This window comes from Megalobrama amblycephala, linkage group LG11, assembly GCF_018812025.1.
Source record: "Megalobrama amblycephala isolate DHTTF-2021 linkage group LG11, ASM1881202v1, whole genome shotgun sequence".
NCBI classification, from domain to species: domain Eukaryota; kingdom Metazoa; phylum Chordata; class Actinopteri; order Cypriniformes; family Xenocyprididae; genus Megalobrama; species Megalobrama amblycephala.
Window position 1 is genome coordinate 35,763,212 of NC_063054.1, and position 27,405 is coordinate 35,790,616.

General features: G+C 37.5%; 1 protein-coding gene across 18 annotated transcripts in view; it reads right to left on the reverse strand.

Moving 5' to 3' along the window:
* Nucleotides 1–252: 252 nt before the first annotated feature.
* Nucleotides 253–27,405, reverse strand: part of tfap2d (transcription factor AP-2 delta (activating enhancer binding protein 2 delta)) — a 113,645-nt gene continuing 86,492 nt past the window's right edge. For 14 of the 18 annotated variants that reach the window (XM_048207751.1, XM_048207747.1, XM_048207752.1 and 11 more), the window contains 10 exons: nt 23,619–23,659; nt 22,750–22,803; nt 22,525–22,588; nt 9,053–9,550; nt 6,952–7,012; nt 3,852–4,017; nt 2,808–2,926; nt 2,131–2,272; nt 1,190–1,303; nt 253–1,096 (listed from right to left, as the gene is read on the reverse strand). In XM_048207751.1, coding sequence (XP_048063708.1) covers nt 880–1,096; nt 1,190–1,303; nt 2,131–2,272; nt 2,808–2,926; nt 3,852–4,017; nt 6,952–7,012; nt 9,053–9,550; nt 22,525–22,588; nt 22,750–22,803; nt 23,619–23,659 — 1,476 coding nt within the window. In that variant the 3' untranslated portion in view covers nt 253–879. Of the gene's footprint in view, nt 1,097–1,189; nt 1,304–2,130; nt 2,273–2,807; nt 2,927–3,851; nt 4,018–6,951; nt 7,013–9,052; nt 9,551–10,204; nt 13,442–22,524; nt 22,592–22,749; nt 22,804–23,618; nt 23,660–27,405 lie in introns of those variants that run through there. The other 4 variants (XM_048207759.1, XM_048207758.1, XM_048207743.1 and 1 more) reach the window with 4 other exon arrangements.

Consider the following 27,405-nt stretch of genomic DNA (forward strand, 5'->3'; position numbering starts at 1 on the left):
CCAGACAAAGGATGAGGAAAAGCCTGAGAGAAAATGTCAGCCAGAGAAGACTTCTTGTAAAATCCACTTATTTAGCATAACAAAAGCAGGTGAGTGAGAATTTTTGGCTACAGCAGGTTAAGTTGAATATGTGATTGATTAATCAATAAGGTGTTGTCTGTGTCAAATCCATAAGTTTGGCATTGCAAATGCACATCAATTATGATCTGTATTCAAGAAGAAGCAAATGAATTCAATTCCAGTCAGGTGAATTAATATAAGACTTTGAGCAATATGCTTTATTGAACACCAGTAGTTTGCATGTAGGGTTATTTCATATATGTAGTTCAAAGCCTACAAGAAAAGATTGAATTTATATATTTATATATAACTTTTTTACAAATGCAGTCAAGAGTTTGTGTTCTGGAACAACAGTGGGGAATGTCCGTTTCAGATGGTGTACAAAGTTTAACATGCACAATATACAGTAACTAACTGCAACAGGGAAAGTTACCTGTCATAATTTACAGTCTCAAACTGACCTCAAATTAGGTCTTGGCAGAAATGGAATGTGAGTCTTTTAATAAAAGATATTGCATCTTTAAAATCGTTATTTAAACTAATTACATACAGACAAACTTTAAGCAAAATAACTTCTTCAATAACTTATAAAATAATGAAAATGGTTTGTGTTTTGCAAAGTATTGGGCAGTGAGAATGATGTGACTGGTTTGTACATACAGGCAAAGCTGAGGTCATAAGAAGTTATGCCAGTTATATAAATAAAAGAATATGGAATAAAAACCCTGTAACCCCGCCCCAAGTAGCCACGCCCTGAACAAGGCCCGCCCATCAGGGCTCAGATCAGGAACTGGGAAAGCGGCCACTCTTGCGTCAGAGTCATTCTGTTTTCTCGATTTTACCGTCCTTCATCGGTGCTTCGGTGGTTTTGCGCAGCGTTTTATCCGAGTTGGAGTTGATCTGGCTGGTGTCTGGCGTTCCTGCGCTCTTATTGGCTGAGTGTTTCTCCAGGTAATTGAGCATTTCGCTGAGGATCGTTTGAAAGGTGCTAAGAGCCGCGCAAATCGCCGGCGTACCAAATCCATGCGTGATTAGACTAAAGAAGACAAGAGAAAATGCTTATTAACAACAATACTTATGTTTGCATATATGTTTGCTGTGTTTTTCCATGCAGGTTTTGACTTTATACCTGAAGTGTGTTAGATGTCTCTGAATATCCAAGTCCAGAATAGGTGTTGGTCTAGAAGAACCGAGTGGAGATCGATCTTGACTTAACAAATCCTGAAATTCCTTACAGATCTGCCTGCAGACACAAAGCCATTTGAACACAGTTACAAGGACGCATCTCGAAAATGCGTTGTAAAAAAGCACACTTCATAAGTAGTGCATAAAGGAGATTTAATGAGGTCTTCCAGTCCTCAGTAACAAAACCTTTTCCAAGATCTAATTCTCTAAGGTGCAGTTTCGCATCTGTTTTTGAAGTTCATATTTACACTCTTATAAAGGAAGTTTCTTTACTGGCATCTACAGTTCCATGTAGAACCTTTAACATCCATTCCAATGTTCTTTATAGTGTAAAAATGTCTTCACATTAAGAAAAAAATGGTTCTTTTAATAACTGTTCACTGAAAGGCCTTTTGGGGAACTAAAAATGGTTCTTCTATGGCATTGCTGCGAAAACCCCAAATTGAAACATTTGGAACCATTTTGGTGCATTTGGCGCAATTTATCATTTCAAGATTTAAAGGGATGGTTCACCCAAAAATGAATATTCTGTCATTATTCTGTGCTTACTCAACCCTCAAGTTGTTCCAAACCTGTATGAGTTTCTTTGTTCTGTTGAACAAAAAAGAAGATATTTTAAAGAATGTTGGTAATCAAACACAGTTGACGGAAGCCTTTGACTTCCATAGTAGACAAAAAATACTATTAACTGTCTGGTTACAAAAATTCTTCAAAATATCTTCTTTTGTGTTCAATAGACAAGAAGAATCTCATACAGGTTTGGAACAACATTAAGGTGAGTAAGTGAAAAATTTTTGGGGTGAACTGTCCCTTTAAAATACCTATCCAATAAAGTGTTAAGTGTAAACAGATTTGGCTAAAAGCACTAAAGAGTTGCTGTCTTACTTGGTGGCCAGCACCATTTTCTTGCGCGCGTTCTGTTCCTTTGGTTCCGTGTGCTGGCGGGCGAGATGCTCCCCGACCGCTTTGGTGGGAAACTCTGTCTCACAGGTGTAGCCAAAGTCCCGAGCCAGATGTAGTGCTTCCCCTACACATACAGAGAAGGATAGATGAGTGACGAGTGAAGCTCGGAAATCAGTTCATTCTCTAAATGCTGCCTAAAAAATTGCATAGATGTTGCATCAATCTGTCTCATACCATTGGAATTCATTTCGAACTTCCCTTGAGTAATAAAGATTATGTCTGAAGACTAAAAATATTTCAGACGTTTTCTTTTACGGCAGAATAGACATGTGTGCTTCAATCTTAACAGATCTCATCCTCAACAAAAATGAAGAAACAAAACCAGATGCTTTTCTGATGTACACGCTCAGATATCAAGGCAATCAACCTGTTGAATTACAAAAATGCAGGTCTTAAAAACTAGATATTACATAAGACAGAATGAAGTGTAAACAAGTTTGTGCAGTTTTACTAATCTCATAGTAAAATTGCTTCCTTTAAACAACTAACAAACCAAATTCTTCCTAAAGGTAGTCATCTAGCATCAAATCAAATTAGCATTCAATGTCTGAAACAAATAAACAAGAGCTTCTTGAAATAAAGCTCAAATGAATCCATACCTTCCACTAAAGAGGTCAACAGCGTGACGTTCGCCGCTTTCCTCCGGCCTGCTGGGAGATTGAGTCCCAACCTGTCCAGTTTCTCCCTGAGGCAGCGACCGCCGTTCTTCGACTTGGCCCTGACCCACACAGATGGAGAAAGTCCATCAGCAACACACTTACATGCATGCAAAGCATGTGTCACATTTCATATCCACTGAAAAGCGTTCACTGCTCAACATGTCCTTCTTATCCAGTCTTTTTCCCCAAATCACTTTTACATTATTAAACCTTAACACTCTACAAACCTCCATTCCTAAGTGAGCACATGAGAACTGTAGCTGCGTGACAACTAAAGCGAGTCCTTACATTTTTCAGTGAACACAAATATTTAGGACATTCATGTCCATGCATCGCTACATAATGTGCATAAAAGGTAATCAAATATTCATTTAACAATCAATACACATTTTTTCCTTTAAATAGAATGAATTTCTGAACGTTTTGCTAGTGATTCCTGTGTTTCTGCAGGCGTTAATGAAACTGTGCATTACCAGGATGTTTTGTCCTGTGTGTTTAAAATGAGTGAGTGAGTGAATGTGTGTGTGTGTGTGTGTGTGTGTGTGTGTGTGTGTGTCTCCTCTCTTCTCGTCACTGGCCTCATTTCAGCTCTCCAGTCTGTGTCCCTCATCAATAATGGAGCCTCAGCTTCACTGTTCTCATTCCCTCTCCATCTCTCTCTCTCACACACATACAGCCACAGTCTCTTCTTTATCTCTGGATTAAGTGTCCAGGCCTCCATCTATTTTTCCTCTTTCTGTCGCTTTCAGATGTATTGCATTGTTTTGCCAATAAACTACATGTAAAAAAAGAGTTTTCCTTCATATTTCAATGATTGGAGGTCTAACATTGTTGTGCCAACAAACACTAACCCTGTGCTTCTCTTAGGACTTGTGCACAAATGCTGCATGTTCTTACAGCTGTAGCTGGTTCAGATTTGGATGCTTTAGTATGTAGATATTCCAAAATTCCAGTTTCAGGTGTGTTAAAAGTGTGTCTCTTTACCTTCTTAATATCCCACCGAGTAGTGAGGCATTGAGACACTCTGGAGGAGACAGGCGGCGTTTGACTTCAGCGATGGTGACTTTGTACTTTGAGGTAGAGCTGAGAAGAGAAAGTCTTCCTGGTACAGAGCAGAACAGGTCTGTAGGATTCACTACGCATGTGCCACCTGTACACAACAACAAACAACATGTCAAATGGGCGTAAATGAGAAAATCACCCCGATGCAAGCTCCAGAAATTGAATAAAGCGTCTATCAGATCGCTGAAAAGAAATCGATGGACAATGATTCATAATCATTCGTAATGCTTTTATTTTGCTACAGCCAACTATTTTGAAGCTGTGTAGATGTATATGGGTGGTTGGTGGATAACATGTGTAGCGCTAAATATATATATATATATATATATATATATATATATATATATATATGAATGTATAAATGAACATATAAAAATACAAAATAGGTGTGCACATCCAAAACCCAGAATTGGGCTCAGGTGCACGTTTTTTTTCTAGTTTTAACTATTTTAATCAGCTTTTTGCCTTCTATAGTTGATAGGTCATCATGTGGTGTGACAAATGAATGTTTAAAAAATGAAAATATTCCATGTAGTCATAATATGAGCTCATACAACCTGCATGCATAATAAAATAAAAAATGCTACTAAAATTAAAATGATTTTTGATCCAGTAGCATAGCATTCCAAATCCACAAAGTATTTCATGTCAACTACCTGTATGTTTTGCACAGGAGTTGTTCATTTTTGCACATTAAATATTATGCTTATTTATTAAGCGTTGTAAGTCAAATCCACACTACAGGCAGATCCATTTATGTTGTAAAGATCTAAAAATGACATGTTCAGACTGAGCTGGAATCAATGGGTCGTCTACCCTATTTAGCCACGTGTGTGTGTGTGTATTTGTGTTTGAGTGTGAACGTGTGTGTTCCTGAAGGGCTTTTCTGGCTAGTGGGCCTCTAACCTGCTCCTCATCAGTCACCCTAAAGCGCTCTGACAAACCCAAGATCTCTGCTAGCATGCAAGTTCACTTCACATTAATTCCACCCAAAATGTTTTGATTCAAAGTAGTTTGTATTTTATGTTGCCAAGGGCAATTGAAAAAGAGCTATTGCCGGTAGTCTGGTCGCGCGCGCCGGGCCCAGAGGCGATAGCGGGTATTTAAGCGCGAGGGAGAGTAGCCCGAGGCAGCGCGCGAGCGATCACAAAGCGAATCAAGCGCTTTTTGCGAGTTTGCCACGAAAATTAAAGAAAAAAAAGACATAGGCCAAATGTCATTCTGTTTCTATTTCAACTGTAGCGGTGGTGTGTGTTTACGGCGCGCGCCTCACGCTCATCACCCAGCACCCAAAACACACACGCGCGTGAGCGAGCGAGCGAGCGCGCGCACAGAAGAGAAAGATGCACTTTCAGTGTGTGTGTGCGCGTGTAAAGGCGGGGTGAAGCTTGATCAAATTCCTGAAAGCTAAGAGGGATAATCATGATTAAAACACAGACGACTTTTCTAAGTAGGATCCTCGTTTCTTGAGTGATTTCTTTTGAAAAAGGTTATCTGAATATTCAACGAAGCCAAAGCTGCAGTCAGTGTGAACAACATTAATATGATCTCCACTGAATTTGGAGCCGCGCTGCATTAACATATCAAAGCGTGCGCCCGAGGCGCGAGAAGCTATCGATACCGGAGCGCGAGGTAAAGCAATGATTATTGGTTGTGATGGTTGGAGCGGCGGAGCTCGCGGCTAAATCCTGCACACCATTAACTGGAAGTGATGGCGAGCCCAACACCTAGACAGAGTTTATTAAAAATTAAGCGCCCAAGACACCGTTCGCTTTATGGCAAACTCCACATGTGTGTCGATCCGTTGCTGCTTTGAAGAGACAGACAAAGATGCGAGTGATATTAAGAAAATATTACGAAATATGAACGCGATTCGATTCATCCACACAAGACTCGCGATTTTACAAAATACAGCAGCAGACAGAGAATACACAAATTCTTCTGAGATTATCGCGAACGTCTGTCAAAGGAGAATGACCTTGAGAAATATGTTTTATCGGGGTTTGAACTTATAAACAATAAAGCCTACAGTTCCTTAATTATGCGCTCTCTGACTAATAAATGAATTTTTCTCTGAATGCCTACGTCAGAAAGACTAGTATACTATAATAGTAGCTAAACAAGACAAAAGATAACATTCATTGCATCCATACAAATAATAAACATTTAAAAAACGACAACGTCTATGACAACAACAACAAAACACCAAAATAATAATCTTAAATTACTTGATATTTGCCTTTAAAAACGTTTTAGAATAACGTTAAAGATAATATTAATTTGCGCCTTTTGCTTGATGAAATAATAAAAGAATCGTAGCATCAATAGGCTATGTAAATACAATATGCATTTAATGTAGCCAAATTAATTACCGATACTGAAATGTTTATTATTTCTTTGTTGTATTTATTTATGCCGCAAGTAATTTAAGAGTTACAACATTGAAAGTATTAGGCCTGTTGATTGACATTCACATTAATGCAATTCATATTGAGATTTTCCTGCTAAAAGACAAAATAAAATATTTTTTACTTAAATATTACTATTTGTTTTTCGGTATGAAACCATTTGGGATTCAAATAAATGAATAAAACTAACGTTGAATTTTATTATTTTTAAATTAAAATGCTTATGCTAAAATATTAAATCATTGTCTTGTCACTGGAAATCAATTATTAAATATAGCAATATAATTTACCATATCTATTTTAGTCTTCTATTATTATAAAAGATTAAAATCATTTAAAAGACACGACTGACGTTATTGAAACAAACAAAAAAATCACTGACATTTTCACTCAGAAATTGCTAGTAAATTTCACAAATATTACAAAGAATTGGCAATATTGACATATTTAATTATAAAGTGAATTTCTGAAGTAAAAAGACATAGTAGGCTATATATATATATATATATATATATATATATATATAATTTTTTTATTTATTTATTTATTTTTTTAAACAGTGTAGTATGGCTTGTCATGCTCTCTATTTGTAAGTGTGAGTGTTGTGACCTTACCTCTCCGGATCACTCCTCCTTGGCCATTTAATACCAGTCCGCATTGCGCGTCTACAGATCCCTAGACACATAAACATATATATATACATATATATATGAACCTGATGATTAATAATGAACAAATCTTATAGCCTACATTGTGATCAGTATTTGTGTTTGACGAGGCATGTATGACAGACCACGTGGTTAGTTAAACTGCAGAGGAACCTGTTACATTGTAATGCCAAAGGAACAGATTATTATTTTACTTTCTCTTATCAGTGATGTCATCAGCCAAGGAACACTGGATTGCATCAAAAGAAAAGAGTTAATCCGTCTCACGAGCCACGACCAGTCTGGAGGCCAAGTCAGACACACATTCAGAGAAAAAAAACACACACATATTTCACCCACACACGCTCACATCCATACTGACACCATACTGGCGTGCTCTTGTAACCCTTTAACAAACTCCTGCTCTATTTTTCTTTTCCCCGCAGTTAAAGTGATTATAAAATCAATATACAAACCCGTCGGATCAGGCATAAATTACGCGTGTGCGTGTTAAAGGTGCGGCAGCTTCTATTGTTCCGCGTGCCAAATCTGTTTAGCGGCTCAAAGATGCGCTTGTGTGCACGAGACTGCCCGCATCTGTTCCGCGGCCTTCACCGAGCGCACGGTTTCATTCAGCACCAAAGAAAGGTCCAAAATCTTTTCACGGGACGTATGTGTTTGTGTCTGTTCTCCTGTGGGCCTTTTTTGTCTCTCAACACGCGACAGCAATACCAAAACGATTCTTCACGATTTTTGTTTTGAACACGCCTAAACTTCTACGGCTATATACCATGCACAAAAAGTGATACATAATTGCAAAGTTGCATCAATGCTAAAATAGAATTAAAACAGTTTACTACGGGCGTTCTAAAAAATATTCTATTGCATTCAAATGTAAAATTAAATAGAAAACAAAGGCTATACTGTTATAGAAGTTATTTGGGCCAAATTATTTAAATAGGCCCAATAAAACACGATGGGCAAATTAAAAATTATGCAACAGTTTATATATATATATATATATATATATATATATATATATATTAGTCAAAGCAATAAAACGTGTATGCACGTTTACTTCACATATTTTATATTAATTATTAGTACCGTATTCAGCAATGCTCTAATATTTTATAGAATCATTTAATTATAAATTAGATTACGTCGATGCTATTATTTAAATACTCAACGTACTATTACAATTTTCTTTCAATGCAATGAAGTAAAATAACCAAAATTTAATCTGCTAGCTAGAATATTTACTCTCAAATGTATTCAATTTCACTGTCTCACTGCATATTTTTTTAAAAGGACTGGATCATTATTTTGATCTTAACATATTTTTGACTCACCAGTTAAACTTGAGCTGTTTCAGATGTCTGTGCATAAATAACCAGTTGATTGACATTAAGTCCTAAATTGGATAAACTACGGTGCTCTACTGCGGAGGATTTGCCTTTTGTTCGCACTTTTTCAAGCCCTTAATCCGCCTTTTAACAGAGGAAAAAGAAACAGCGGCTTTACAGCAGCGAGGCCCGACATACGCGCTGCCGAATTCAGACTTCTCAATATTCACTATATTAAATATGTAAAATCCGCCAGTTAAATCAACTGAAATATGGTGCTTGCAAACGTTTCAAAATATAGCCTTAAAAAGTCTTATTTCACATGTTTTACATGTTGGGAATTAATGCATTTTTCATACAGACTATGTTTTTCGTTTTGTTTTGTTTTTTCATTTGTACACAGCTTTTTTTTTTTTTTTCGAAATACTATTTTTTTTTTTCGAAATACTATATAATGTTTTGTGCCTTATTAAATTAATTAGTTGTTCGAAAGCGAAAAGGCCGAAAAGAAAATGATCGCGCGGCCTCGATTTTTCTTTTTCAATCTCTCCGGATGTTTAAGGTTTTTTTGTTCAAGCCCTCGGGCAATCATTTCTTCTGTTCGGGCAGTGAAAGTGACTATACAACATCCCTGAAGGCGTCAACTTCTCTGCAGCCTGCGATGGTGACACATTGAGTGTGTGTATTTTGTGCTTGAACGGTAGAATGCCGGTGAGTTGTACCTGTAGGTCATCGGCCCCCGGTGGCGGCAGCCCCAGACCCGCCCCGGGCAGCAGTCTTTGCTCGGGGTGCATGCCGTACTGAGAGCCGTGGCTCATGATTGACAGGTCATGCCTACGGTACGCGTCCAGGCAGCCCAGTTCCCGCCGCTGTTCGTCCAGGCACGAGGATTTGAGCGCCCGGGCGTTGTGAAGATTGATGAAGTCCGCCGGTTCGCCGTGATGGAGCTGCTGGTAATACTGCTGCGAGTGATGGAGAGAGTTTAACGAGTACGCGTCCGGGTTCACGGCCGGGTGGCTGTGCTGGAACTCGTAGTGGAAGGACTGGTGGTGTAAGGGCGTGTACTGGTGGTTCGTGGGAAAATACGGGGAGGCAAATTCGGTTCCGGTAGCTGGGTATGTAAGCGGAGACGACGAAGAGTAAGCGACAGACGAGTTGGCCACAGATTCCAAGCATCCGAGTTGCATCAAACGGTAGCTGTTTGATCCGTCGTGACGTATCTGTGCGGGGAAAAAAGAGAAAAATATGAGGGATGTCATTTACACGCGCTCGCAGCGATCCGCGCGCATTTCTCACGCGGCGGAAACTCAAACCTTCCCCAAACACACAAACACACACAGCAGCTCAAAGTGTCTTTAGAAAAGTACCTGACGGCGATGTCATCTCTCCGTGCCTGGGAGGGAGTGCGTGAAACATACTGCAAACTGCTCCACGAGCTCACAGCGTTTTTTCCCTCCCTCACTTGTCTATCATTTGCCACGGAGTGTGTTATTTGACTATATTATTATTACTACATCCGTGCAAACGACATTAAAAGCCATTTTGTCCCGACAATCTACGCCCGTTTCACTGCAGGTAAGCACAAGACACGATAGTCTGCACTACTGTTAATAATATATATAAAGAACGAGCAAATGGTTCCAATAACTGTGTAGTTTTTACAAGAACGCTCGAGACCCATATTTGCAACGAAAAAACAAGTAGTAAAAGGTATTTTCACCAGAACTGAATACATAGTATTTATCCTCGCCTTTGCAGCAAACTCCCCTCAGAAGTCTTAACTTCCACTCCGCTTTTCTAAGTGATCATAATTTTCGCTAAATGAAACGAAATCAGATGATTTTTGTGAGGTGATAAGAAAAGAATTTAAATACCTCCGCATCGTGCACCAGTCCCGGAAATGTGGCTGACATTCTCGCGATCCAATAACCCGATTTCCTCGCGCTGTTGGACGAATGAAAGAAAAAAAAATCCCCAAAATAGCGCGTGAAAATGAAATGTCGCCTCGCGCAGTCGGTAAAAGCGGCTGAAATGCCTCCCCTCTGCACAAAGCGCTCCCTGGCTCGGATTTTGTACTTGCTGGGTATTTCTCCGGCTGATGTCGTAGGTCCCTTGGTAATATAGAAGTTTTGAAAATTAAGCATCAGCATTGAGGAAAGGGAGGACAATAGAGAGAGCAGCCTCATCCCTGGAGACACGGAATAAATATTGTATCTTCGCCTAATAAGGAACCAAGTGCGCTTTCAACATTTTTGATGATTTTTGTGGACATTTCTTTAAGGTCGTTAGAGCTTTCTGTAGAAGGGCCAGTTTTATTTGTCTGTTTTCCTCGCGGCTTTACCATTTACCTGCTTTTTGGATTTTTTTCAACAACACGTAAGTTTAACTCGGTGTATTGTGTCGCTGTAATTTTGATTGTACGATTAAACATTATGTTTCCTTATTTCACTTGTTTATAGAGTGGTCTTAATCTGTTTTAACAAATATTTTTATTTCTATTTAACTGAGCGAGAGAGACGTTGGATGAAAGCAAATTTAATTGGAAATACAGTTCATGGTAGAACGAATATTTCCCTTTACTTTTTCTTAATTATTATCACATGACCATTTTTTTCCATTTTAATCGAAAACTTCGTTTGGAAATAATGCTGCAAAACCATTACATTGCAGAATAATATTGAATGTACGAATTATTTAAAGACTGTTTTAATGCTATTGTATAGAAATAGCCTATTTATACCCCATTTATCGTCGGTTGTAAGCTACATTAAATAGACCACACTATTTTTTTATTTTTTTTTTAGCTTAATTCATTTAGTATTTTGACATTTTCGTATTTTAGCAATGGGTTTTGAACACATCGGCTCTCTGTGGTCACTTTTGATTCAGTTTAATCCTCTTGCAGCCAATCCATTCAACATTTGTTGAATTTGTTTCTGTTCTGTCGTTTACTGAACCGGGACAGTGACGGTCTGACCCACGCTGGAAGTATTTTGTGCACGTTTAGGATGATGAGTGGGGCGCGCGTGGGGGGTCATCGCTTAAATCAGCATGTCGGTCAAATTTATGCTTTAAGAACCACACAGGTGCATGACAAGACACGGGCACCCGGTATTACCTACAGCCTGTGATAAAGGTCCTAAATATTAATAACTGTATATTTTTCCCTAGGAAAATAAAACCGGTGATGACGTTTAACAGTTTATGAGAAAGACATTTAGCTCGTGTGCAAACGTGTGTGTTTAAGTGAGTCCCAGTCATTCGTTTCTGAATGTCTCCTCCCTCCCCAGCAGCAAAATACTCGAGTCTTAAGGTTTTTGTGTCTGCTAGAGGTTTGGCAGTTTTTAAGTGTTTAAAAAGCTGATGCTACCCTTATTTAACCCAAATTACCGCCATTACCGCGGGCTCGCGCCCTCGTGCATGAGAAGGGCGGACGGAGACGCCTCAAGCGCCCGGTGTCTCGCGCGAAGGGAGGATCCTCTCACAAACATACACATATACTGACGTATTCCACTTCATAAATGTTTTACTCGGAAAACAACGTGCGAGAAGGGAAGCCTCTCTTTATTTTCGTTTAATGGGCTAACTAAAAGGACTGATGTTAGCACATTATTGAGCTAACAGGCCTATATCATTGGCTCTATCTCTCTCTCTCTCTCTGGCAAACACAACAGAAAGGAAAGGAAATATATGATCCTAAAAGACCGAACACTATGATGAATTCAATTAACATGGCACAATGTAGGCTAATCAGCTAGGCTAATAAAATCATAGCGATTTTTAATGCGACTAACACAAATGTAGTTAACAAACGGTGTGTTGCGTAACAAAAACAGAATAGTGTAGTAAAATGAGCTGGTTGTTGTGCTGTAAATGCACTTTAAAGGTCTCGAGGTGACGGCGGAAATGAATCGCCCAGCAGGAGGCTCTTATGAAATAACACGGTCTGGTTTCAGATATATATCTAGGGCCTCCAGGCAGACTGTAAATTACACGATGTGAGCGCGAGAGAACCAGTCCTCTCACGTGAGGGATTAGAAGCTTTCGCTTGTGTAGTCTGCGAGAGCTCGCGGGATTGAGAAAAGCACCAGTTGCACGGTAGACGGTCTTAATAGGGCTTAACGCGCACAGCAGCGGATGCACATATGCACGCTGTACCGGTCAGGGCTTCAGTCCATCTGTTCGGTCTGGATGCTGCTCGAGATCGTTTCGACACGTAAATCCGCCACCAATCCATGGAAAATTAGAAATAAAAATAACAGATGCAAAATGAAACTTTAGAGGAGGTGTCCATCCCAGTGTAGTTTGGCCCAGAGTCGACTGTAATTGATTTAACATTGGATTAAAAGCGTCCCAAACGGTGACTGGCAGCTGGCTGCCACAAGATCATAAGAACTGTCATTTGGGGCATCAACAATCATGAGCCAAGACAAACTGGTGACTCATAAAAACCTGAATTCATTTAAAACCATATCAACATGCAAGATCGAAATGTTTTCAAAACATAAATATGAAGAAGGCTTAGCCTATGAAACGAAAACACTGACAGACAACATGAAGACTGATATCCATATCTGTGTAAACATGGCGTTTTATTCAACTTTAGTCATTTTGCGATTTTACGATGGCTAATCTATGAGCAGATCGGCTTGCTAAATTGCTGGATATTATGGTTCAAACGTCATATTTAACCAGATCTGCTTATTAGCCTTGACTTTATATCTTTAAAAAAGAAAAAAATCGACCATTTCAAAAAAGTTTCTCAGGGCGTTCCTTGAATTTTTCCTAAATAGCCTATTAAGTTTGAAACCAGTGATCTAGCAAAAGCTAAAATTATAAGTGCTGTGAATCTGGAAATATAATAGTGATAACGAAAATCAAAACGTTTTAATTAAACTCAAGTTCATACATTATATGTTGACAATAACGTTTGTTTGACCACTGGCCAAATTAAGTTCATCTAGCTGAGGATGTGAGAGTAAAGCTCGCGGCTCAATATGGTGTCGGCGTCCGTTAAGTAACGGCTCTCCAGCTCTCTACACTGGAAAACACGGAATAAGGTGTTTACGAGATAATTCTAATTACAAAGTATGCAGTCCTCATCGATGTGACCTACATTTACCACACACACACACACACACACACACACACACACACACACACACACACACACACACAGAGTTTTATATGCTAATAGATTTGGAGGGGGAGGGGCGCAGCGTCAGTTTCAGCGCGTGGTGAATTTAATGAAGTGCACTAAATTAATTTTCTCTCTGTTGACACAAAAACACGAAATATTTGGTTAATTTCACTGTGCTGTTTCAATGTAAATATATAACGTTAAACTTTGTTTATGTCATGACAATAGGCCTACATGATTAGACACTACATTTACCTCAAACAACCCACGATTAGGCCTCCGCTGCATTGTTTGGTTCTTTTCGTTAAGATTCCTAAGTAGAATCAATAAATGGTCAGTGAAAGACTGTAACCACCCAAACGGTTTATCAAAAACGTACGAGAGGATTTAAACTAATAACGGTAGTTTTTCTCCCGCCTTCCAGATCTGTCAAAATATGTGCCAAATGAGGTGTCTTGAAATGACCAGCTATTTATTAATTCAACAAACAACACTGACCGTCAGTGTATTATTTTTCCTTGAGTGAACTAAACTGAATCTTAAAAAATAATTTAAATCTAGACACGTGCCAGATGCGCGCAAAATGAGCGTTAATTAAAAAGAGCAATCTGCCAAAATAACGGTAGACCGTTGAGACACACACACACACACACACACGCATGCACGCACACAAACAAAAAGTCACAAAAACGTAATGGAAGGCCTCGCAATTGTTTTACACCATAATATAAAATCTTCGAAAAAAAAAACAATGATAATAGCTAATTCATATAGGCTAGCTAATAAAATGTAGCCTGTGTAAGCCCAAAGTTAGCCTAGGCCTACATAAAAAATATTTAGCTAAAAGACATGTCGAAACATTTATTTTCCATCGAGCTTGTAATTTCTGACAAATTAAAGCAATAAATTCTACATATGAGCATCTGCTTGATGACACAGTATTTAACTTCTGTCATCGTTTGTTTCCGTCTCATTTCTTCATTATTTCCGAGTCAAAGGTCCGTTACAAACGGAGCTTTACGGTCCGGTGAACTCACCAAACTTCTGGAAGTCATACTCCGGTCAGTTTTAGAGCAATGTAAATCTCTAACACCATTCCAAGACTGTACATAACCAGTTATCATATATCAAATACCTCTATTTTAAAAGCCCTTTATGTGCTAAAATTGGATAATTCAAAAATTACCCCAACCTGAAGAGGACAGCTTGTGCAGTTGACCAGAAAAAGTTACATTAAAGTCCATTTTCGGCATGAAAATGGATCAATACTTCATTATGTTCACCAGAGGCAGAGCTACACAGTGAGGAAAACTCACTTATAATAAATGAACAGCCTGCTTTCATGTCGAATGGCCATTTCAGTGATTAAAGATGTAGTTTGATTCTTTTAATCTAGACCCAGTTTAATCCATTTCATCTAATAATCGAGATGATCTGTCATTAGATCTCTTATCCTTCTTAGCAGAGGTTATTCAATAAGCTTATTCAACAAGATAAAAACAATCATTAATAAAAGTTAGTTGTTGTTTATAATGAAATTCCTAAAGTTACAATCCATCCTACATTTATTAAAAGTTTTACAGCAACAGTAAAGCAGGTCGCATCTAAGTCATCACTAATCATGACATATCAGTAGACGAACCCTTGATGGTTAAAGTTGTTCTACTCTCTTAAAACTAAAGGTTCTTTACATGGTTCCATGAAGAACCTTTAACATCCATGGAATCTTTCCATTCAAGGTTCTTTATAGTGGAAAAAGGTTCTTTTTATTTTTAAAACGTTCTTAACACGAGACAAAAATGGTTCTGTAAAGAACCGTTCATTGAAAGGTTCTTTGGGGAACCAAAAATGGCATCACTGCAAAAACCTTCTTTTGGAACATTTATTTTTAGACGTGTATTCTTTACTGTATGTTTTACCTGTTTAGCTTCCATAAAGTATCTGTGACAACGTGTGCAGTTCAAAACCACTAAAATCTGATTCAACTCAAACCAGTTCAAATGGCAACACTATTTTCACTGAAATCCAATTAGAATGGATAATATTCAAGTGGGGTGGCATACTCATGTCAAAGGACTTTCTTTTTAAAAGTAAATAGGATGCTACAAATTGTCAAATAAAGCAAATAGTAAATCTAATGATTAGTGTACTTTGTAGTGCAACCTGTCCTCTTAAAAACACACAAGGATACATCATATTTAGTGCAAGTCAGCATTCATTCACAAAACAGTGTGCATTTATAAAAACATGTTGGAATGTAACAAAATGATGGTTCTTTGAATGCATTTAAATCCAGTGTGTCTGCTGTGTGTGTGTGTGTGTGTGTGTGAGAGAGAGTGTCAGAGACCCTCAGGCCTGTACCAGAGGGCGGGATTAGCTGTTACGTTCATTCAGCACAAAATGGATTCCGAAATCAGATAGAGCAGGGCAAGAGGTGTATCTCTCTCTGTCTGTGTCTCACATACAAACAATCTCCTCACACACTCGCTCTCTCTCTCCCACATCCTGACTTTTGCTCTTTGATCGTGTAATTCCTTTGTAATCTGTTAAACGAGGTCGTTTTGTTTATGGATATGAGCTTAATCAGCAGCCAAAACAAGAGAAAAATCACATACACGACATTTGAACTGGTAGAGAAAGAGACAGACAGACAGGGATATTGTAAATATTAGAAAATATGGCACCTTTTAAGCGGGAAAACTCGAGTTTCAAACGCTCTAACGACGAACATTTACTCTGGATGATTTGGGTTTGTATTCTGTTTTTGTTTATGAACAATCACCCGAAGCTGCCGTTTATTGGCTACAGCAACTGAGCAAAGATCACTTGAAACATTTCTCATTGTCAAATCCTTCCAGAAACACATGGATGGACAGACAGAAACGGAAAAAGAGATGCAATGAAAATAATAAACAGACTGACAGGCGAGAAACATTCTGAACATACTAAGTAGATCTGACGAAACAGAGAAAAGAAAAAGCAGAAAGGAAAGAGAAGTGATGCTATTGACTTCCTGGAGCTGAAGTAAATGAGTTTCAGCAGCAGTTCTGAGAAACGCCGCCTTGAATAAAACCTTCACTGGAAAAACACAGCTGCCCGGAGAGGTTGGAAAGTTTGAGCAGCAGTAGCATCAACTCACTAATGGTCCAGTGCAACATTTACTTTATTTTTCAATAATTCATTGATCCAAAACAACAAGCAAAAGTGATTAATCCAAGGAAGAAATAGTAATGTTTAACTTAAAAAGTGCTTAACCTCATTAATTAGGAAGACAGAATGAGTTAGCAAATATACACATTCTACAACAGATTAAAATTGCAATTTAAATTAAAATATATTTCACGTATCCATAGGGGTGGGTGATTTGAGCAAAATTTTATAACACAATATGAGTAATTTTATAATCAAGATAATGATATATCACAATATAGTTATTTTTGCTTTGAATAAGGTTATATCAAAAAAATTTATACCATTGACATTTTATCATTCTTGTCACTTTATAAAACTAATTAAAAAAAAACAAAAAACTCTCAAGCGTACAGAGGACGAGTAAACAGTCAATGATAAAATAAGAACAAAGAAATGAACTACAAACTACAACAGAACAAAGACAAAAATTAAATTGACCTAAAAAACTTCAAGCACTAGAAATAAGAAATACTACATCGGCTAAATTGCATAAAATAATCAAATGTATAAAAACATTGCATAAAAACATTGTCTTCACCATGTAAATCAAATTCTTATTAAAGTAAAAAAAGTGATTCAGTCAACAGCAGTGAGAGATTTTCTCTCGTTTGTTGTTTGATTAACATTAATGACAGACAGCAGCAGGTTTATTAGGCTGCTGTCACTTTAAGAGCGAATGCACGGATCCAATATACTGATACACGTGTTTTCTTTCTCAACTGTTCGTTCACTTTAGATATATAAATGACTGTGTTTACGAGGATACTTGCAAAGACGGGCATTTTGACACATAAGTGTGTGTGTATTTGACTGTTCAAGCCCAATGAGGCAGCAAAAAGAACTCAGTTCAGTACTCACACGCTCTATGAGCAGCAGCTTTACGTGTGCGCTTCACTCAGACAGCTCTCGGAAACTAGTCTCTAGTCTCTCAGACAGCACGTGCATTTAGCAAAGAGTTCTCTTCCGCTGCTTATTGCACTTCAATGGTTTAAATTCGCTTGTTAAAAACGCATTCAAATGATAAGCATCACATGAGCATAACCGCAATAGAGACGATAGTCTAAAATCTCTATCGATTATTTGTGTCTACTGGTATATCGCCCACCCCTACATATCCAGATGAATGTTATAAAAACACTCGGGGGGGACAGGAAACAATAAAATAATGCAGGAAAAAGACAAAAAAAATAACACCAAGCCCCCGCCACCTGGACACACCCACACATTTGATTGACTGACTAAGAGTTCGTCCAATCACAGAGGCTGTTTTATCAGCATGAGCAGCACTGAACAGCTGGAGCAACAGCACCAGGGAAGACGTGCTCAGAAATTAATCGTGCTTTTGATCTATCAGTCATAATGAGAACAACACTCTTTTCAAAAAACACAGACATACACACACAGAGAAGTGCACATACTCAAAAATACACCAAATACACTACCTGCGCTCCCAAAAACACACACACTGAGAACCTGTTCAAAGGAAAGCAAAGAAATAAACAAAGGAGAGAAGGCAACCCCTCCTCTCCTCCGGGAATTTTACTATTCTGCACTTCTCGGCTTCTCTCATCCCTCTCTTCCCACAATCCTTTGTGCTCGGAATAAAGCTGCTGATTATGAAGCCCAGAGCACTGAGACTCTGCTCACCTGTCAATCAAATGGTAACCTACACACACACAAGCGCACACTCAATGTCAGATACCCTGTAATATACCCCGTCTCGTATAGACATTATGACATTAACACCGCTTCCGATAAACACTTTGACACACAATATCAGATGGCTGAAAATGGCTTGAAATGACAACATCCGTCCGTTTTTCTGTTCTCATTACTGTTGTCATCACATGAAATGCACTAACATGGTCTTGGTTTAGTTTCGCAGCTACCTGTTGATTTTTTGGCGATGTTCACGTCACATTACATGCTAACGTAATCAACTACAATAACAAAAACTGTATAATAACAAGCAGAATAATTCCACACTGTAACATGAACTCTGTAATTAAACGTGATTGTGTATTGTAATATTTTGTGTAACCTGCTGTATCGCAGCCTATATATGTACAATAACAATGTGTAATTGTACAATTTATACAAATACTATACTGTGTAAATGCACGCAAACTCCTTTAAAAGGAATATTTCGGATTAATACAAGTTAAGCTAAGGCAAGTGAAGTTCTCAGCATTTGTGGCATAATGTTGTTTACTATAAATAACAATAATTTTGACATGTCCATCCTTTTCGTTTACGGTGAGGCACTTACAATGGAAGTAAAATTTTGGGAGGATTTAAGATGTGACATAATTTTATAAATGCACTTTCGTTAATTTTTTTCTGTTTAAATTGTGTATTATTTGAGCCGTAAAGCTGTTTAAACAATAATTTTTTCGTTTTGGGATTTTAGGGTTTTTACATCATTGCGTCGTCATGGACACAAAGTTGTAAAGTCGATAACTTCAAACAGAAAAGCTTAGTGATTGTTTCATACTAAAAACATAATCATAACACTCATATTGTTACTGAAAGTGATTATTTTAACATTTACAGATAGCCGACCCTTTCACTTGCATAGCAATTTTAACCCAGATTTTATTTTCATTTTTTTTTTTTTTTTTTAAGAAAAGGAGGGACATGTGGAGACAAGTTAATGCTTGTGGTAATCAACATTATGCCACAATTGTTGTAGATTAAATTAAACTTGTTCTGAACCCGGAATATATATAGTAGAGATGCACCGATATATCGGCCAATAATCAGTATTGGCCGACAAAAGCAAATTTCCACGGCTGATAGCCGATAGTTTAAAAACAGCCAATAGTCAGGGCCGATATATCCTGTCAATCAAAAGAGGGCAGGAAAAAACACAGCATTTGGGCTTTGTGTAAAGAAAATGCTAAGAAACCTGTTTGACATTCAATATTAATAGTAATTATATGAATTAATAACATTCAGAAAGTTAAGAAATTTTAATTTCATCTTCAGAATTTAGTTAATGTGTATCAATATTAATTTGAGTAATGTGTTGAGTAATGTGATACCAGATACTCTGAAACAAGTTGATAAAATGGAGAGAATAAAGTTTTTATTTGCATTTCTTTCAAAATATAATAATTAAAAATATGATTAATTATTAATTATAATGAAATTATCATTAATTTAAAAGAAGATATAAAAGTATCGATATTGGTGGAGAAATTTAGTATCGGTGCATCTTTAATATACAGTATTGTACATCATCAAAAGTTTGGGGTTAGTAATTATTTTTTGTTTTTATGGAAGAATTTCATACTTTTATTAGCAAGGATGCAATAAATTGATCAAAAGTGGAATGAAAAGACAAAAGATTTCTTTTGTTCCTTTGAACTTTCCATTCATAAAGTATTTTTGGGAAAAATGTATCTGTTTCTATAAAAATATGAAGCAGCACAATTGTTTCCAACATTGATAATAATAATAAATGTTTCTTGAGCAGCAAATCATCATATCAGAATGATTTCTGAAGGATCATGTGACACTGAAGACTGGAGTAATGATGCTGAAAATTCAGCTTTGATCACAGGAATTAATTACATTTTACAATATATTCAGACAGAAAACAGTTATTTTAAACTGTATTAATATTTCACAATATTACTATTTTCAGCATTTTTGATCAAATAAATGCAGCCTCGGTAAGACTCGGTATCGTATGTATCATAATCTGCTCAGCTTAATGCATTTCGAATGAGTAAAATGTGTGGTTCCAGTGTTTCTTTGAGGTGTTTTGCAGGTGTCATCTAGTCACTGATAAGCTTTACCATAAAACCATCTTCAGGAAAAGAAAGACTTTCTGTCTTTCATTAAAGAGTACAATAATTACCTGAGTGACAGGTCGGAGTGCAGTTCACCCAGCGCTGTGTGCTTTACACACACACACACACTCCTAGAGGAGAGACTTTACAAGAGGTGTACGGTTAACTCATGCGGCCTGCTATGAGGTTTCCATAGAAACGGCTCTGTCCTGCGGCCTAGGTAATCCACAGGAGCTGAGTGTGAGAGTGTGTGCTGCGGTGCAGATGGGTAAATGTCGAGAGGAGAGGGACCCTGACCTGCCAAGAGAGCTGAATTAGTATTCACACAGTATGTGAACCCCACTGTGCTCCCTACCTCTCACTCTGTCTCTATCTCTCTCTCTCACACACACACACACATATATATTTGGCATACACTTTCATATATCTGATGATGTGGAAACACTAATAAACTTCAGAGAGCTGGAACAGGACCGATCAATACTGCTCTTCTGCAACACTTCATTCCAAACATTCAATTTCCAGCAAATGTGGAATCTCATTTCTGTACCACAGAGATAAACATTGATGAATAAACACAATTGAAACACGCCAATCTTGCATTGTTCTCTATTAAATGATACAGCAATCATCTCTTCTATGGACTTTACTTAAAGGGATAGTTCACTTCACCCAAAAATGAAAATTCTGTCATCATTTCTCACCCTCAAGTTGTTCCAAACCTGTATGAATTTCTTTCTTTTGCTGAACACAAGAGAAGATATTTTGAAGAATGTTGGTAATCAAAGAGTTGACGGTAGCCATTGACTTCCATAGTAGGAAAAATAAAATACTATGGAAGTCAATGGCTATTGTCAACTGTCTGGTTACCAACTTTCTTTAAAATATCAGTTTCTGCACCGGGTGCATTTTTTGGCATGACGCGCCACAAATATTTGAGGCTGTCTACACTGGACACATAAAAGTAAACAATATAAACTGCAACATTTGTCTCTCTGAATGGGTGCATGATGATGATGTATTGAAGCGTCCATTGCAATGCCACGTTCGCTTTGACGTAGAGTTGTCAAAAGTAATGACTTTGGTACCAGGTCAGTACTGAAATTAAAAAAATGTAATGCTTTTAGCACTGTTGAGCGGATTCGTAAACACCTCTGATTGGCACGTGTGTTGACGCACTCATCGGATATGTCGTGATTGGCTTTAAAGATCAACGCTTCAAAGACGTTGTAAATAGTCATCAATGACGCTCTTCACCGAGTGCTTACACAGATACACCGTGACACGGGAGCGTTTGAAAGCAGGCATCTATTGTGGACCAGTCCACTGATAAACGCCTGCTTTCAAACGCTCCTGCTTTCAAAACGCTTTCAAATTCAAACGCTCCCATGCATTCATCACTGAAGCCAATCACAGACATATCTGATGAGTGCAAGAACACAATGGCCAATCAGAGGTGTTTACGAATCCACTCAACAGTGCTCAAAGTGTCACATTTTTTAAGACCGCTTCAAGGATACAAAGGGGGCGCTGCTGAGCACACTTCAGAGCGTTAAAATGCTGAATGGGACGGCCTACGGACTCGTAGACTCGGCGAGCACGCGCAATTTAAGTCCACGAGACCGAAAGTCCACATGAAGTGCGCCATTTGGGACAGGGCCCATGTTGAGCTGGAAAGAGATTGACAGATCTGAGATCTGTCAGATCTGATGGTGGCCGGGAGGCTCGATGTTTACACTTTTGGGGGAGATAAACCCATTAATGACATACTAATAGCAGTCAATGAACAATAAACTGGGTTAAAAGAATGTATTTTAACATAAAAAAATCTTTAATACATAACCTTTAATTTGGCTGCCTTTAGAAAGCAAATGAATGGAAACAGCGTTTAGGTCTAGAGAATGTCGAGTCAACATGAATCAGCATTTGCAAATAATTTTACTTTGGTAATGTAATATTTTCAAGAGAAACCGAATGCTAAATGAGAAAAAGAGGTGGGGAAGGACTTGATTTAATCTACTGGGAACTTATTGGATGATGAAAACAGGGTGTTAAGTATGCGTACCAGAATGCAGTCAGATCTGAATGTGTACTTCTCTTTTAAAACACTGCTTCCTTCATTGTGACGTCTGCTGAAAAGAAAAGTAGTTTCATGCACTGAAAGACCCTGGAACAACATGCATTGATGAACCGTTCACGAGAAGACTGGGAACATGCATGAAGAAAGTAAATAAATAGAGTCGATTAAGATATCAAATGTAAAAAATAAAAATGGAAAATGTAGGCCTACTGGTAATTTTCTGCCAGGACATTATCCAGTAATTTAATGGACATTCCAATAACCCTAAACACAAGACAAATTCAATGCGTAATTCAAAATACAGGTAAAACACCTGCAAAAAAAACTAACAAAAAAAAATCAATAGGGAAAATTCCTTCAGGTATATATCGTACACTTTTTTCTTTTTTTACAGTATGATTAACACTGTATGTATTCTCAGATATGATACATGAAGGCTATAGAATAATAACTACACACAGACACTTGATTCTAGGATCAGTTGGGATCAACTTGGCTGTTGATTTCTTCATAAATGAATTGCCTGTAGGCTGCAGTTAGATGGTTTTAGAACAAGATGAATTACATGTTACCTTCCCTTTGATGGCATTGCTGGTTAACCTAACATAAAGATGTTTTACTGTGAAAGAAACTGTCTTCTTCTGTGTGTAGGTCATGAGCAATGAAGCAACACGTGTCATCACATTTAAAGGAACACTCTTAGAATAAAAAGTTCATTGGGGTTCTATATAGAACTCTAGGGTTCTCAACTCAACTTAAAAGAACCCTTTAGGACAAAAAGGTTCCATACAATGAAAAATGTCCTTAAATGATTACATAATACTTTTATGTTTAAAAGGGTTATTTATTTATTTTTTTCTAGCGATAAAGTATGTTTATGAGCAGTTTAATTCAATCAATTTAAATCACAATAAAAAATGAATTAAATCAAAATTAATGAATTAAAACTAAATCCATAAAATGTTCCCATGATGGGAAGCCCTAACAGAACCTTTTCTTCTAAGAGTGAAACTAACACACAAAAATGAAGATTCAGTATATACATTTATTTACTAAATATAAATATATGTTTTACTCACTCTTGTGATGTTTCAAACCATCTATATGACCTTTCTTTCTTCTGTGGAACAAAAAAAGGAGAAAATATGATTTGTGAATTGTGCTGGTCACTCTTTTGGGAACTAAAACTTTTTACTCTGAATGGGAACTAAAACTTTCAAAAAGACATGCAAATCCAGAATAAAAGTCTGTTCAGAGTCCAGTCTGAATCATATCATATAACTTTAAAAGTGGAATATATTGCAAGAGTCATATAGACCACTTTTATGATTAATACAAATATTAATACATTCATATTTTAATTCAAAAGATCAAAAGTGACAGTAAAGACATTTATATTGTTACAAAAGTTTGCTATTTCAAATAAATGCTGTTCTTTTGGACTTTTTATTCATCAAATAATCCTGAAAATATATATTACAGTTTCCACAAAAACATGAAGCAGTACAACGGTTTTCAACATTGAAAATAATCAGAAATGTTTCTTGAGCAGCAAATCAGCATATTAGAATGATTTCTGAAGGATCATGTGACACTGAAGACTGGAGTAATGATGCTGAAAATTCAGCTTTGATCACAGGAATAAATTACATTTTAAAATAAGAATAAGAGACTTCTTTCAAAAACATTAAAAAAACCATAATGACCCCAAATATTTGAATGGTATTGTACATGAAACATGCGATTAAAGTGATTCTCTCGCCTCAGAAACATGTTTTTGTAGTTCAGCACTACATTTCTTCTTGCACTAATGAATCTGAGATGTCAACAGGTAGAATTACATGTTGGAAAAGATACATCAGAGAGCAAACAGCATTAGTTTAGACATTTAGAGAGCAGAATCCTGAACTAAATTGAAGCTAATCAGCAAAACTGCCTTTAAAAATCCTGTAAGCGATCTCATTACGATTCAAAAAGAGACTGTCTTCATCCCTGATGAGCTAATGCTAAGCCCATGCTAAACGCTAGCCCTTTACTGCCCTGCCCCGCCACACCCTGATGCCCTTCTGCCCGCCTGCGCTTTGACAGACAGCTGTGGAGTTCTGGACCAACTCCAGTCAGCGGGATTACTCATGCAAGTAATCTCCCATGATGCCCTGCGGCCAAGCTAGGGCGTGCTGTGCCTCTGCTCCTTATTAATATGCATGAGAATGCTAATGAGCAGGAAGCACACAGGTGAGCTCGCTCAAAGAAGCCAGTCACAACACAGGAGCCGATATTCTAATTACGCGGCGCAGACCTTCCCACTCGCCACAGAGACAATATCACATTCTCTCACACACAGCATGATAACTCACAGCTTCTCGATGTGAGGAAGATAACCCAAACAGCCAACTGTCTGAAGAGACGCATGTCTGGCTTTTGCAGAAACACTCAGCAAACTCATTCCTGAAATGCAGTGTCACGGGTGCCAGTGAGACGTTTCAAATCAAAACCTGGTTTTATATAAAGGTTATAGGCAAAAGCCATGAGCAAATTCCCTGAAGCCTCTATCAGTCAATCTGAGTTTAAACACACACACACACACACACTGAGGACTGTGACAATATTACTGCAATAACAACCTGACAAGATGAAATGAAGAATTCTCAAGCATCAGAAATATTGTTACTATTAAACAATTCTATTCAGATGTTGGGATCATGCTTGTTGTAAATATATGTGTGTATATATACCCAAACACATACAAACTTTTACGTTAGACGCGATTATTACTCATTTTGAAAGCACTAGTTAATGGGTTAGTTCACCCAAAAATGAAATTTCTGTCTTTAATTACTCACCCTCATGCCGTTCCACAGCTGTAAGACCTTCATTCATCTTCAGAACACAAATTAAGATATTTTTGATGAAATCCAGTTTCAAGGTCCAGAAAGGTACTAAAGAGATTGTTAAAACGGTCAACGAGACTACAGTGGTTCAACCTTAATTTCATTGAAGCAACAGGAATACTTTTTGTGCGCACAAACAAAACAAAATAATGACTTTATTCAACAATCTCTTCATCAATCTCAGCATCAAATGTATCCACTAACCATTCAGAAATGTCTAAAAGTTGTAACTTCTTCCTGAGTCTCTCCATCAGTGTCGACTCCGCTTTGAACAATGTAAGGCTGAACACCGTTACTGACAATCCTCATTTTGGCTGCGTGAGATTCTCCAACTTTGTTGTTGTTGAGCAACCAAAGCATGAGCTGTTAAAGCTCCGCCCTCTTCTGAAAAGCGTCTGGGAGCAGCAGCAAAAAAGTGTGTTTTTGCTCACACCCCAACAGGGGCAAATTTAACAGGCTATAATAAATGATCTGTGGGTATTTTGAGCTGAAACTTCATAGACACATTCTTGTAAAAGGGGCATTAGAGGTCCCCTTTAAAGGTTTGTTGAAGCAGGTTCGTGAAAAATGGCATTTTATACCAGATGGAGCCTGAATGACAGTTTGGAAAACTGATTTTATGTTTTTTATCCCAGGAATCAGCCTACATTTTTTTGAGCCTCAACATGCTGGGAACTAAGACGGTGACCGGGACGCTGAAGGTCAAGTTCATCCTCAGGAGCATCGCCATGTACCCCAATGTTAATGCCTCTATGTCAAATGATAAGACATTAAAAGGACTATACAACCATACCAGTTGCCTGAAAATTTTCAAATAACCTTGCGGCCTATTCATAGTTTTCACATGACGTCACACCCTTATAGGAACACCCACTTGGAGGGCAGAACAAGGCTTTCCTTCATTCCTTCGCCAGTGATGTAAAAAGACCAAATTCAGGATAAGCCTTATTGAAGATGCATACTAATATACACGCAAACAAATGAATCCAGAATATAAACACAAAGCACAGTTTCTCATTAAGCATTTTCTTTAGAATGGTTAACTTAACGAGAACCTGTGCTTTGTGTGTTTATATTCTGGCTTCATCTGCTCTGTATATTAGTATGCATCTTCTAAAAGGTTTATACTGAATTCGATCTTTTATCATCACAGTTTTAGTGCATTAAGGGACTTTAAGTGTTTTTCACAATACGTTTTAGAACATCCAACTGTTTTTAATAGTTGAAATTCTGCAGTAGGTGCTGTACATGGATCACAAGTGCCCAAAACTTGCGTTTCGTTCACATGTATTTGATTTTCTTCTTTTGAGATGGAAAATTGACTGGTCCGTAATTCAGTTGCATGTTTTGCCCTCCAGGTCTACGTGGCAGTCACGTGACTGAAAACTATGAATAGGTGACTTGAGCTGAAAAGGGAAATTTGTTATTAAAATGTGGACTTATGAATCATTCACAAAAAGACCCCGAACTTCACTCTTAAATATAAAGTTTCTTTATTAGCATTGATGGTTCTATGAAGAACCTTCAAAATTCATGGAACCATTTTTGGCTCCCCAAAGATCCTTTTAGTGAACAGTTCTTAAAAGAACCCTTTTTTTTTTAGTGTGAAGAACATTTTAAAAATCGTTATAAAGAATCTTTTGTGGAACGTAAAGGTTCCATTGAGGTTAATGGTTCTTCATGGAACCATGCATAGATGCCAGTAAAGAACCTTTATTTTTAAAAGTGTGGAACCTTTTAATGCACACAAGGTTCTTTATACCCAAAAAAGGTTCTAAAAATGTTCTTCACAGTAATAAAAAGAAAATTGTTATCTAAAGAACCGTTTACTATTCACTGGTTCTTCTGCGGTATCACCGCAAATAAACCCCATCTTTATTTTTAAGAGTGTTGTATTAAAAACAAGTAAACAGGGACTGATCTTTAAAAAGTTTTAATGATTTCCCAAAACGTGAGATTGGTGGACAAAGTATAA